General features: G+C 53.2%; 2 protein-coding genes across 10 annotated transcripts in view; one reads left to right on the top strand and one right to left on the bottom strand.

The window, feature by feature from the left end:
- The window catches only part of ATRN (attractin), a 151,053-nt gene extending 147,563 nt beyond the window's left edge, over positions 1-3,490 (top strand). For 2 of the 4 annotated variants that reach the window (XM_034640969.1, XM_034640968.1), the window contains one exon: positions 174-3,486. The gene's annotated coding sequence lies outside the window, so the exon portion shown is untranslated. Of the gene's footprint in view, positions 1-173 lie in introns of all 4 variants that reach the window. The other 2 variants (XM_034640966.1, XM_034640967.1) reach the window with 2 other exon arrangements.
- A 6,972-nt stretch (positions 3,491-10,462) lies between these two features.
- The window catches only part of GFRA4 (GDNF family receptor alpha 4), a 7,999-nt gene continuing 5,421 nt past the window's right edge, over positions 10,463-13,040 (bottom strand). Inside the window, exons 3-6 of one of the 6 annotated variants that reach the window (XM_034641314.1) lie at positions 12,654-12,763; positions 12,425-12,559; positions 11,633-11,724; positions 10,470-11,460 (exon numbers count right to left, since the gene is read on the bottom strand). In XM_034641314.1, coding sequence (XP_034497205.1) covers positions 11,380-11,460; positions 11,633-11,724; positions 12,425-12,559; positions 12,654-12,763 — 418 coding nt within the window. In that variant the 3' untranslated portion in view covers positions 10,470-11,379. Of the gene's footprint in view, positions 11,461-11,541; positions 11,564-11,632; positions 11,853-12,354; positions 12,560-12,653; positions 12,764-13,040 lie in introns of those variants that run through there. The other 5 variants (XM_034641313.1, XR_004619833.1, XR_004619835.1 and 2 more) reach the window with 5 other exon arrangements.

Genomic DNA, 13,040 nt, shown 5'->3' on the forward strand with positions numbered 1-13,040 from the left:
AGCCAGGAAAGAATTTTCTCACCCCAGAGAACATTTAACCTAGCAGCAGGGACTGAGAGGAAAGCAGAAATGACCAAACTGTGAAAGCTCCTGTTTATGTTGTTGTCAGAAGACAGGAGCACTAAATAAGGTGTGGTCCTCGTGTGCCCCCTGCCCTCCACCCCCCATTCTAGGCCTGACGTTGGCTCCAGCCCTTCTGACCATTCCTGCCAGGTCACCACAGAGGAGGGGAGTCGTTCGTGTTACATGTCTCCCTTGAGCAGAAAAGAGCATGACAGCACTTGGGATCCCTGCATTAAAGAGCCACAGTGTGCTCCTGTAGCCTGCTCTGAGCTGGTGGGTCGTCCTCAGGCTGTGGGTGGAATCGAACACCCAAAGCCTGGAGAAGGACCTGGAACTGTTTGCTTGCTCTCCTCCAGGAGAGGCTCAGCTCAGCACTCCCATCCTCCTTCCCAGCCCTGGGTGGTAGCTGTGGGCAGGGCAGTGACCACTGAGAAGGATGAAAAGCACATGGAGGAAATGGATGAGGAGGAATAAGCATGCCAAGTGGAAAGTGATCAGGTTGAAGTGGGCTGGGGCGGTCCTGCTCTTCTCCGCAGGCCACTGCCTGGGTGTTGCGGTGTCCCTGTGTATGGTGCTCTGTATTCTGGTATTATGCGGCAGCCTCCCCAGGTCTCTCTTCCACTTCAAAACTTGGGGTTCTCTGGCATTACCCCATAGGGATGGACCTCTAGACGACCACACTCGTTTTCGAATTTGGAGAAATTAATACTCGAAAGAGCAAAGACTGCAGCATTTCACCTTTAAATGCAGTACCTAGAGTAGGAGTGCTGTCTCTTTCCCAGCACCAACCCCTCACCCCTGAAGAGTTGCCTGGAAAGATGTTTTCATGGAAGTTGAACCCTAAAACACTGTCTGATGCACAAAACACCTCTACTTTGAACTCGACTCTCAAAAAGCTGCTTTTTCACATCATTGGCAAAGAGCAGACAATTCTAGAAAAGACCCCTTCTCTTCCAAGCTTCCCACATCCCTGCTCCACATTACGGCACCCACAGAGGGCCTGCCACAGGCTGGCGCTTCCCCCTATAATTGCCATGAGGCCTCTTGACAGAGAGAGGGAGGCCGCTGGAGAAGGACCTCCCACAAGGAAAATCCTTGTATGTTCAAAGGACCAGTGTTTCTTTGGCCAAAGAAGTCTCTTCCCCATGGGTTCCCAGGCCTTGAAATAACATGCACCATGTCCCGTAGCCACCTGGTGTGTTGTTTTTTTTTTCCTAAAAGTTTGTTTTTAAAAAGGAAGGAAAAAGGAGCAAGTGATGTTTACTTCTGCTCCAACAGTGGAGAAACAGCTGAATCCACCTGCTTCTCCTTTGCAGCCAATAGCAAACAGCTTCCTCCCGGCTCAGGCCAGAGGAAGGGAGTGGCAGGGGAAAGAGGCATTGAGCTTAGGAGCCAGTTACCAAGAGGGAATCATCTGGAACTTCAAAGAAATGCCTGCGTGTCACAGGAGAGCCTGTATATAAGTTAAAATAGTCATGAAAGTATTGATGTTGCACTTGTACATAATTATACAGTAGTGTCCAGAATGTTCAGACATTCAGAGTGTACATAGAACAGAAAACTATGTTAATGTATTTTTATTAAATGTAATGGTGTCTGAGTTTTACCTAATTATGTTTTTGTGCCACATACCGGATATCCAAGTCTGAAGAAGTCTTCTCATTGGGCCCTGATACATTGATAACAAAGCCAGAGAGGGGAAAAAAAAAAAAAAAGGCATCCCATCGTGCCAGTGTGTCCAGATGCATCTGGTACGAATTGGTTGATTGTAAAACAGAAATCGTCTGTCGGTACACAGAGGGGAAACCAAGCGCTGAGCCCATGTAAACAGCATTGTGTGAGGAGAGTCGAAGGCAGTGGGCCTGCTGCTGTCACTGTTGCTGGCTCTGCAAGGGAGTCAGGAATCTTTCTGTCAGCCTCTTGGTGCTGTGCATGGCCAGGGATGACCAATCTTGTCCTGAGAAGTGTTTCTCTTAGTCTCTAAGTTCAAAGACCCTATCAGATTTTCCAGAAAGGGGCTTCTGGAGCTGCCTTTTGTTCAGTTTGGTCTAAAATTTTAATGACTATTTCCCAGGATGGTGGTTTCCTAGACTGAAAACCGGGGGGTGGGAGTAGGGTGGCTAGTTCACTGATAGATAGCTCGCATTTTGTCCGGAGAACCGCACACAGCCTGGCCTCCTGTCCACCCCCCACTGCTCGTCTTACAGTTTGCGGAGAAGTCTGCACTTCCTGTGAGATCACCTCTAAGAGATTGGAGGAGATGTGGAGAGAAGGCAACCCATACTCCCCCGAGCTAACCTGGAGGAAAAGCAGCCCTGGACAGAAGACGGTCAGCAGCAGGAAAACAGCAGAACATCTGTGGGTGAGGCCTGAAGCGCCTGATGGGAGACGTACCGGGAAGTCTGGGGCGAATGCATGAGAAGACCAGAGCACTTTCCGTAGAAAAAAGACATGGGACCTTTTCAGTGCAACTTTCTCCGTCAGTTCAACGGTGTCTGGGGTGGGGGTGGGGGTGGGGGTTCACTTCCTTGGGTGCTGGTATCATTTTCAAGAACACCTTTGATCCTTTAGTTTCTTTCATCCATCCACACCCTCAGTGAATACTCACTAAGCACTTACTAACAGCCTAAAGCTAATGCCAGGGCAGTGACCAAGATGGAAAAGAAGCTCTTTGGAACTACAGCAAAACCCAGCTCTCACTCCTCATCCCAGGAGACCTTTCCTCATGGCGGTTTCTGTGAGAATAGGCCACCCTGAGGATAGACCCAGGAAGGCAGAGGGTCTGTCCTCGGGCCGAGCACTGGCTCTCAGTCTGAAATGTTTCCCAATTGACCAAACTCGGCTCCAACCATAAAAATCACCGTGATGGCAGGCCCGCCAAGAGACATTTCCCCGGAATCGTTCAAACTCCTCAACACCCTTACCTGCAGGGAGATGATCTGGACTGGAGAAGAGAACTGGCGCCTTCTCTTTCAAAGGCAATAATGGAATTGACTTTCAGTAACTGAAATTTGTGCACAAAACATTCTAAACACTAGTGAAGCCTGTTTCGTTGAACTAATTCTGGCTCTGGAAATGTTTTTGTTTTATAGGTATTTACGGTTTTTGTTTTGTTTTATTTCTGGTTTGGATTCAAGCTTAGTTTGTTAATATGTATAATTTAGCATCTCTTGCACTCATGTAAATATGGAGTAAGTATTGTAAACTATTTCATTGCTGGGGACTGTGGGTGTTATACATACATTTAGGACTGCAATTTTTTGGTATTTTTTGTATTGTAAAATAACAGCTAATTTAAGCAGGAACAAGAGAACTAAGGGAGGTCTGTGCATTTTAAACACAAATGTGAAGAACTTGTATATAAGCGAAAGTAAATACTATAATACAAACTTCCTTCTGAAATAAAAGTAGATCTGGTAAAAATGTGGTTTTTGCTCCGAATGTTGAATTTGGATTTGGGGGTTTTTTTTCCTTTATTTTTACAGTTTGTTCATTAGAACCTTACGGAACGGGGGAAATTTGCTTACATTTGCTTAAAGTTACCAGTTTTCAGACTGTCTAAGAGGAAGCACTTGGCATTGAGTAAGGTCAAGGTATAAAACCTGCAGGAGTGGGCACCTCGGCCACCTCTTGGGGCGAGGGGTACAGAGAGCCCTGCGCAGCTGTGAGCAGACTCCCAGTGTCCCCACTGTGGCCTGCACTGCCCTTGAAACGACCGTGCTGGGGAGGGAGACTGGTGTGCAGAGCAGCTCTGCCCTGGCATGGGGAGGGTCCCCCAGGGTAGGGGCCAGCAGGGGCGGGGTGCCGCCGAGGCCCCAGCCACCCCCACTGCCCCTGGTCTTTCACCTTCTCCTTCCCTCATGGGTTCCTGAATGTTGAGGTTTTCCAGACTCTGCGAAATCCAGGTGTGCTGACAGGTTGAGTGCTCCATGGCCACAGTGTTGTCCTTGGTTCGGAGTTCCTGACGTTCTTCCCACCCACAAAGCTGCGTCCGCGGGTGCGGCTCCTGTGCGGGGAGCAGCGTCAGCACAGTGCACTCGGGCGCCCTGGTGTGGAGCGCAGGAGCCCCAGAAGGAAGATCGACGTAAGGGCAGTTGAGAACTGAAGAGGGAGCACAAGGAAATGCCGTGGTTCCTGTTGGGGAGGGAGGCCGAGGCACCAGGTCCCGCTGGCCCACCAGTGCTTGGGACTGGGCTGGGGAGGTAAATGGTTGGACTGGTGGCCACTTGCCAGGGTGGAGAAGACCCCGAAACTGTGCAGGGGGGAGGGCTGTGGGAGCCACCAACTGCTTAAGACAGGATGAAAACCTGTGAGTGTGTTCACCAAACCTGTCAGATTTTGCCATTGGACCCACAGGTTAGGTGGGGGGCCATAAACTGAGCTGTGGCCAAAACGCTGGAAGAAGTAATGGACACTACTTCCAAACTTGGCCCATCTTGTCCTCCCACATGGGACTCCCTGGAGGTCAGGTGCCTACGAGGTTGGAAGGCCCGTGGGTCCCTGAGTCACCAAATAGAGGCAAGTCACCTGTTCAGCAAGAGCTGTACGCTACTCTTTGCATCACTGAAAGGAAACTTCTACTCTAACCGACCCACTGAGATTTGGGGCTTAATTAGGACAAGTGGCTTTTCTTAACTCCCACTAATACACACATTGGTACCCTGAAGCGCAGTGCAACCATCACCAAAACCTAAAATGCAGGACCTTGGCTTAGGTCGTGGCCAGGTGGCAGGTGGGAAGCAGACGACAGCAGCAGAACAGCTGGGATCCCCGACAGGCAGGGGCAGAACAGCTGGTAAGGCTGTCAAGTTCGACAACTTGGAAAGCAATCTACATGTCTTCTGAGGTTTTAGCTCCGAGGGAAGAAGGTCAGAAAACCACCCCAGAATGCGGAATGTGTTGATTACTATCGGCTGCTTTGGGCGAGGCAGCACAGGAGGAGTTGAGTCCCAGAAAGAATGAGCCAGTCTACAGTAAGCCGAAGGCAAGGGGGTAGAGGATCCTGAAACTCAGGGTCTTGCAGTGCGAGAAAAGCCAACTCCTCTTGCTTCTGGTCTCCAAACGCTAAGAGGCGCTCACTATCCACGGAGACCCAGTAATTCCGGGCCTCCGGGGGTGAGAGGCAATCAGGAAGCAAAGATATAAAGCCAACTTAAGAACTGCGTCTAGGAAAGAATCAGGAATGTCGTCCCTGACCCTGGATCTGCCTGGGAAATAAAAAGTGTAGGTTTTGAGGACTCCTGGGTGGCTCAGTCGGTTAAGCGTCCGACTCTTGATTTCGGTCCAGGTCATGATCTCAGGATGGGGAGATCGAGCCGGTGTCATGCTCTGTGCTCAGCCAGAAGTCTGCTCTCTCTCTCTCTCCCCTCCCCCCCCCCACTCACTCTCTCTAAAATAAATCTTTTAAAAAAAAAGTGTAGGTTTTTGAGGGAATGACGTTGCCAAAGAAACCATTAGTCTGACCTTTAAAAATGTAAATAACCAACCAACGCTGGGACTACTGAGGAAGCCTTCGCTAGAACCATGCGGCCGGAGATGGCGGTGCGAGCTGGTCTGAGGGCGCCCACCACAGGGCCCCAAAGGATTTCAGACTCGCTGCAAGTCAGCCATCCCCCTCCTTCCTGCGTGAGGGTGTCCTTCCCAGCCTGGCCACTGTCTGTGGGCCAGACATTGCGTAGAGACCAGGGATTTCAGTGAATGAGAGAGACAGAAATCCCGGTCCTCGTGGAGTGTACGATGCAGTTGGGGAGACAGGTAATGAATACAATGTCAGATGGTGAGTTCTGTGAAAGTACAGATGCGGTAGGGCGTGGAAAGTGTGGGGCGGGGGCGGAGGGGGTGGACTGCTCCTTTACTGTTGTGACAGGCGACAGCTGAGCAGAGAGCTGAAGGAAGGTGGGAGCCGGCAAGTGGATGTTCTGGACGAGGGCAACAGAAGTGGAGGGGGGGCGGGGGGGGGGGGGCCGCGGGGGTGGCCCCCCGGGGGGGGGGGGGGGTGAGCTCGTCCAAATAGGCCAGAGCAGCTAAAACACAGTGGGCTACCATAGCAGTCCCGGGAGTTGGGCCTGGCCAGGCATGCGGCACCGGGCTACCCCCTAGGCGACGTTTGGGGGATAGGGGGGCGCCGTTCTGGTTACTGCATCGCATGGGGTGGTGCCACTGGGATTTCGTGCGTGAGCCTGAAGATGGTCATCCTGTAACGCATGGGATTGTCCCACCCAACCAAGGATTGACCCACTTCCCACTCGATTTTAAAATGTCATGCTGGGTATTTGTGGAGATGAGAAAATCTGTTTCTAATTATTGAAGCGTGGAGCCTAACCCGGTTGCAAACACAAGGATTTGAGAGCTGGTTTGATACAGTCAGTTTTCCAGAAACACGACTATGGTGTAAATTAAGGGAAGACCAGATTTTGTTCAAAACTTTACCCAGAGCTGGTCATCATTTTGGAAAATGCTGTCACCAATGCATGGTCATTCCTGGTGTCTGAGTCCCCAACCCCACCCACACACGTGTGCACCCCCATGTTGCTAGCTGTCTAACACCCCTGACAAGAATTCCTTCCACCCTGTGTCGCCAACACAAGAAAGGGACTAGACCGGAAGCCCTGCTGACTGTAGGCAACAGCGTGCTGCACGGGGAGCTAGGGACAGCCTGGTTCGGGGCCCATCTGCACACCCAGTAGCCCTTTCTCATTTGTTTAATCCTGATCCCTTGAGGGCTCAGTTTCTGAAGTTGTGTATTTTGTTCTGGAGTGTACTCATCTTAATTGTTCTCTCTGTATCTTCTGCCTTGGACTGGAGGCTCCTTTGAATATGGGGTGACATGTTCTTGGCAGAACAGCTTCCCAAGACATCCTTCAGCTCAGGCCTTCCAGGGCCTGCAGGCCAGCAAGACAGAGCCACGGCTGTCTCCTGTCACATGCATACCGGGCTCACTGGCAAGTTGCTGTCCAGCTGGGGAATGTCTCCTGAAGCCCCACATGACCCCTGCACTCCTGCTACTCTGGAAACCTAACCTAACAATGTCCATACTTCCTCTAAAAATGAGCTGCCCCTGGGAGTTTGGCCCTGCCTGACTCAGCTATGGGGTGGAGAGGGCAGAAGGGGGAACACAAGCAGTTTCCATATCAACCGTGCACCTAGACAACGGGCCCCACGCCAGAGTGGACATTCATGAGCCGTGAAGTTTCCACCAATAAATCCATGGATGCTTAGCATCTGCCTTTCTGCCTGACCCCCACCCCCACTCCCAGCCACCTGCCAGCTAGAGGCTCAGTGTTGACAGCAGCTAGCAGAGGCCCAGTCACAGGGATGAGGCCTGGGCCAGGACTGCAGTCTCCCCAAGTGCACATGAGAGAGTGACAGCAAGCAGGCTATCAAGGACACGGAGGCCAACACTGAGATGTGGACAAACAGGGCTGGACCTGTTCCTGTTCATAGGGGCCACAGTGGGACTCAGCCTCGAGGTGTCTGGCCAGACTTAACACTGTGTGTGAGGCAGACCTTTTCAGGTGGAAGTGACAGAAACTAAACTCCAACAACTCTTGGTTTCCTGGGGCTGCTGTATCAAATTCCCCAACCTTGCTGCCTTAAAACAGAAATGCGTTCTCACAGTTCTGGAGAAGTCCAGAATCACAGTGTTGACAGGACTGTGCCCCCTCCAGAAGCTCTGGGGAGAACCCGTTCTGGTCTCTTCCAGCTTCTAGTGGCCACCAGCTCTCCTATCTCTGCCCTGTCTTCACATCATCCATCCAATCTCCCTCTGCCTCTCTTATCAGGATGCCTACACGTAGGGCCGCTCTGATAATCCAAGATAAGCCCCTCCTGTCCAGATTCTTAGTCACACCTTTTGCTGTATTAGGAAATGTTCACTCTTGCCTGCATCTAAGGTAACAATCACAGGTTCCAGGGTTTAGGATGTGGACACAGATTTGGGGCCACCATTCAGCCCATTCCAGCAACAAAACCCTTGAGAAGTCAGTGGCCCCAGGGTTAGGATGGTGGCCTCCGTAAGCCACAGTACCTGGTCCCCTCCTCTTGGCTTCTGTCTTCAGAGGTGCCTGGGACCACACCCCAAATGGTCCTAAGGCCCCCACATGGGAATGTTCACTTGGGGGAAGAACAGAGAGCCAGGCCGCAGAAGCCCTGAGACCTTGCATCTTCCCACTGCTCCCGATAAGGAAGCCTCCTTCCACCGGCACTGATGTTAAAGAGCCTCCATTTGGTTAAAGCTGGTGCCTGAGTGGGAGAGAAGTAATGAAGGGAGACCGCCAGCTGCCGTTGGAACAGTGCCACTGTTTTCAACCAGGTTCTACTCTTTTTTTCATCTTCGCAATCTTTTGAAAGGTATATGCCTATATTTTACTCTCATTATCGGAGTAAGAAAAATGAAGTAATGGGGTGGTGTGCCTGGCTGGCTCAGTCAGTAGAGCACATGACTCTTGATCTCAGGATTGTGAGTTCAAGTCCCACATGGGGTGTAGAGATTACGTAAATAATTTTTTTTTAAATGAAGTGCCAGAGTTTAACACACTCGCACATGGCGGCCAGTCATTTAGAAGATACGCAATTCCTCATCGTGCAATCATGGTGAACAGCTTTCTCTCCGCCATGTGGAGCTCCCAGCCCACACACAGTTTCCCATTCCCATGCAGGTGAAGAGAATCGAGAACATTCCTTCTTCGTGGAGTGAGAAGGGCTGGACTCTGAGCTTCACTCTGCCCAGCACCCCTCCTTCTTTTCCTCTGGAGAACTGTCCTTCCCATTCCATGTGATCTTCATGGGCTGACTGGAAGAGGCTTATAACCCACTCTGGGCCTACCAGGGTCCTGCCTGACTCAGTCTACGGATGGTGGGAAAGAGAGGTGCCTTTCTCTGCTGAGGTTCCTGAAAGGAGAGACTGCAGCTCTGCAGCTACAGATGGCATTCTTACGCACCCCGCAGTGGCAGCCTGCCTGGCTACGGAGGGAAGCCTTGCCCAGACCAACGGGGGCACCATCACTTGACCCCTGGACACAGCGGCACCGGAAGCGCAGACTGTTCAGCTGCATATCCAGCAGGTTTATTTGTTTGGTTCTGATAAGACTACCGGCTGAAGCTGCAAGGCTGGTGGACAGCTGCCGCATGTGGTGTCTGTGGGTTTGTTCTGAGGGCTAAATACAGTCTCAGAGCCAGTGGCTCTTTTTCTGGTCAGGACAGCCCCAGGCCTGGGCTTTGGTGTGATCTGCACTTAACCCCTGTGTCTTAGGTCAGGTTCTCCAGAAACTGAGCCCAAGACAGGGATTCTCAGGCCATGATTGATGAGAGGGAGTGCCCTCAGGGGAACCTCTGAGTGAGGGAGGCAGGAGCAGGCAGGGGCAGGTGCTAGGCCAGGCTGTGGTGTCAGCTGGGATCTAGTTTCAGCCAATCCCACAGGGAGCTCTGGAGCATGAATGGTGTACAGAATTGTCCCTCCGCCCCTGGGCTGCTGTCTACCTCAGGGAGCATAGGGTAACCTTACAGGCATTTCTTCTCGAGAAGGGGGCAGCTGTGAGCTGTGTTAGCACCCAACCTCCCCAGCAGCTTGGCCGAGAGCGGTCTCTGAGCAAGGCGCCAACAATATGGCCTTCCATCGGTTTCACGGCCCTTGACATGCCTCACGCAGTGTTGAGAAGCAGCGGCCCAGAGACTCTGTAACCCTTCACTCATCAGTGTCTCCAAGCTCTCGAGAAAGAAGGAAGCAGGTAGAAGACTTCGTACCCAGCCCCCATGGTTCTGCCTTCTCCTCCCCGAACAGCCTCGCAGAACTGCAAATCCACACAATGTCCCCTGGCATGCGCTGGTCCACACCGGCCACACACAAATGCTTGTGAAAACCTTAGCATTCATTTCCGCAGACTCCAGGAAAGAATTCGACTCTCCACATGGACAGAAGCAGGCAGAATATGTGGGGGGGGGGGGAAATGACCACCACTCTAAAGTGTCTGTCAGGGCTGGGCTTTGTGCACACTGAGGAAGGGGTCTCTTAAGTGATCTCGGGGCTCCCAGGCACCCCAGGAGTGGTAGTGGAACAATCAGAGACTGTGTTTGGCTGCAAATGACAGATGTCTGTGGAGAAACTGGCTTAAATAAAGGTAGTATTTTTTTCATATAATGAAGAATCTAAAGGGAGGCAGATGGGGGCTGGGACAGTGGCTCCACAATGTCATGTGGCTCCATTTTCAAAATGGCACCCATGTTCCCAAGGCACTGCCACCAAGTTCTAGGAAAGAAGAAGGGAGAGGAGGCTAATGGCTGAAGGGCCCAGTCGACAAGTCTGTTCCTGTTTCAAGAACTCTCCTGGAAGCCTCATCTGTGACTTCCACTTATGACCAGGACGTGTCCCATAACCACCTCCTGGCTGCAAGGGAGGCTGGGAAGGGTAGTTGCTGAATCTGAGTACTAGCAGAGAAGACAAAGCACAGAAATCTGTGCCACTAGGATCAAACAGTTGATTCAGTTTGGCATCCACAGGTGAGCAGATGTAGCCCAGATTGGTTCTGAGACCATCTGAGGTCATACAACCCACCAGACACATACCCTATGGCTGACCTTAGTCTCCAGGCTCCCAGGACAGATCACATGGAAGCAAGGCCAGTCTCAGTGCATATGGGTTTATTGAGCTACAGATGCCATTCAGAGTGCTAAGGTTAAACCATAGGGAAGATGGCCATGTGACCAGTGCAATGCAGGGGACTAGATTCTCACTCCAGGCGGTGCCCACCGAACAGTATATCATGGATGGAAAGAACCTTACCGACGTTAGTCATGGGGCATAGGTGGCTATCATGACGGGTGGTGCCTCCCTGGGAGGGTGCCATGAAAAGCTGCAGGTTAAGAGGAGTTTTGCCTGTAAGTCTGTTCAGATGTACTCCTTAGGGCATGTTCTGTTTAGGGAAGCTGGTAAAATCTCTTAAAATTCTGGGAATTTGGATGGTTTCTGACTTCTTGGTGATCTGGTGCCCCAGTGAGGCCTCACCTACACTGATGACCCCCTCCCATCCCTACCCTTTGGGAAACCCAACTGTTCCAAGGTCAGTGGAGAGAGGGACTTAAAACCAAGAAACCCATTGAAAGGAGAACACCATGGGCTTTGCATCAGGCCCTCAGACTACATCCCTAACTCGAGGGGACAGGCACACAGGGTGTCCAGACCTAAAAAGGGCAGCAGTGCAAGAGCACTGAGGTCAGCTTGGGAGGCAAGTCAGTCCACTTTCAGTAGGGCAGCAGGGTGCAGATGGGCCCTGTACCCCACGCAGGATGGGGCAGTGACATTGTTGTCCAAGGTCGGCTGTCTTAGAGCAGGGGCTGGTGAGCCAGGACAGGGAGCATGGAGAGCAGGGAGCTCCCAACCAGGAGCCCATCTGTGGAGGACACCTTGGGGGTGGGAGCAGAATGTGGACTTGAGGCAGAAGCTGGGTTCTGCTCTCTGCCTCCACCACCTTCCTCCCAGGCCGTTCATGCCTCCATCCAGGCACACCTGGAATGGAAGTGTGTGGAAGGAGGCAGTGCAGGGGCTGCCCGCTCACCATCGCTTCCCTACACTTACTTGCACGAGGCTGTGCTCAGGGTCCTGGTGGACATGTAGCTGGTCCTGCAGGATTGGAGGCCACCCACCGTCAAAGGCCTGTATGGCACCATCTATGGAGGAAGGGGTCCAGGGTGGGCTAGGCTGAGAAACACCAGCACAAGGCCCAGCTCCTCTGGGACAGAGACCTCTGGCATCCTGCGGTGGGATGGGAAGCTAGGACATCTACAAGGATTGGCTTCTGGAATGGAAAGTGCAAGACGAAGAATAACAAAACAGAGACACCTGTGCTAGTAGTGCCTTATAAATTGTCACCCTCACAGGGAAGGGTGACCATTACCAGCCCCATATTACAGATGGGCACAAAAAAAAGCTTAGAGGAGTTGACTTAATCTGGGCTGGTAAGTGGCAGAATAGGACTTCATAGGCCACCCACTTTATTCAGACCCAAAAGGCAAGATCATTGATGGGGGCGTTGGGAGCGCCCTGGGGGTGGGAGCGCCTCAGAAGGGACGGTAGCAGGAATTTCGCCTGGTTCCATTCCAGGAACTCAGAAACTTATTTTGACTGCCCCCCCCACACACACCCGTCTGCAGGGTCCCCAGCCCAGACATCCCTGAGATCCTACTTTGGTCTGTGACCGGGTCTCCGGGATAACTGGGTGCGGATTTCTCGAGGGGCAGGTCGACAGCAGAGGGGGTGTGCACCTGCGTGGCTGCCGCAAACAGCCTCAGTTTCCTTACCGCTAAAATAAGGTCCCGCCAGCCGGAACCTGGGAAGGGGCGGTCAGCGCCGCCCCGCCTGGCCCCTCACCCAAGCAGCGGTTCCTGGTGAAGAGCCCCCGGAAGGCTTCGCACTCCTCACGCCGGTTTCCGCTGGCTCCGCAGTCGCACCAGGGCGCCACGCGCGCGCTCGCGTTGTCCACATAGTTAGGAGTGACGGCGGTGCCTGGGGGGACCCCGAGGGCTGAGTAGTCGGCCCACCCAGGGGGAGGCATCCCCGGGAGAGCCCCAGCCCGCGCCCGGATCCCGGCAGTGCGTACCCACGAGGCCCGCGTAGGCCCGCAGGCAGCGGGGGGCCTCATCCAGCAGGCAGCCATCTGGGGCGCTGGGGGCGGGCGCGCAGGAGGCCTGGAAGGCCAGGAGGCGGGGCCTGCACGGTGCGACGGGAGGCGGGTGAGCGGGAGGCCCCGCCCCTCCCAGTCTCCACCCCTCTGGCTCCCACAGCCCTTTCGCATCTGCAACCCAGCCCCGCCCCACCTCCGCCCCTTCCCAGGTAGCTCCGCCCCGCACCGGCAGATCCGGCTGTGCTCGCAGGCGTCTAAAGGTGCGAGGCAAGAGGGCGCCGGGCCGGGCCCGGAGAAGGCGCAGGCAGGCACGAAGGTCTGGCGCCGGCGCTCGGCGCACGCGGCGTTGGCGCACGGGCAGAA

The sequence above is a fragment of the Ailuropoda melanoleuca genome, chromosome 13, assembly GCF_002007445.2.
Source record: "Ailuropoda melanoleuca isolate Jingjing chromosome 13, ASM200744v2, whole genome shotgun sequence".
Lineage (NCBI taxonomy): Eukaryota > Metazoa > Chordata > Mammalia > Carnivora > Ursidae > Ailuropoda > Ailuropoda melanoleuca.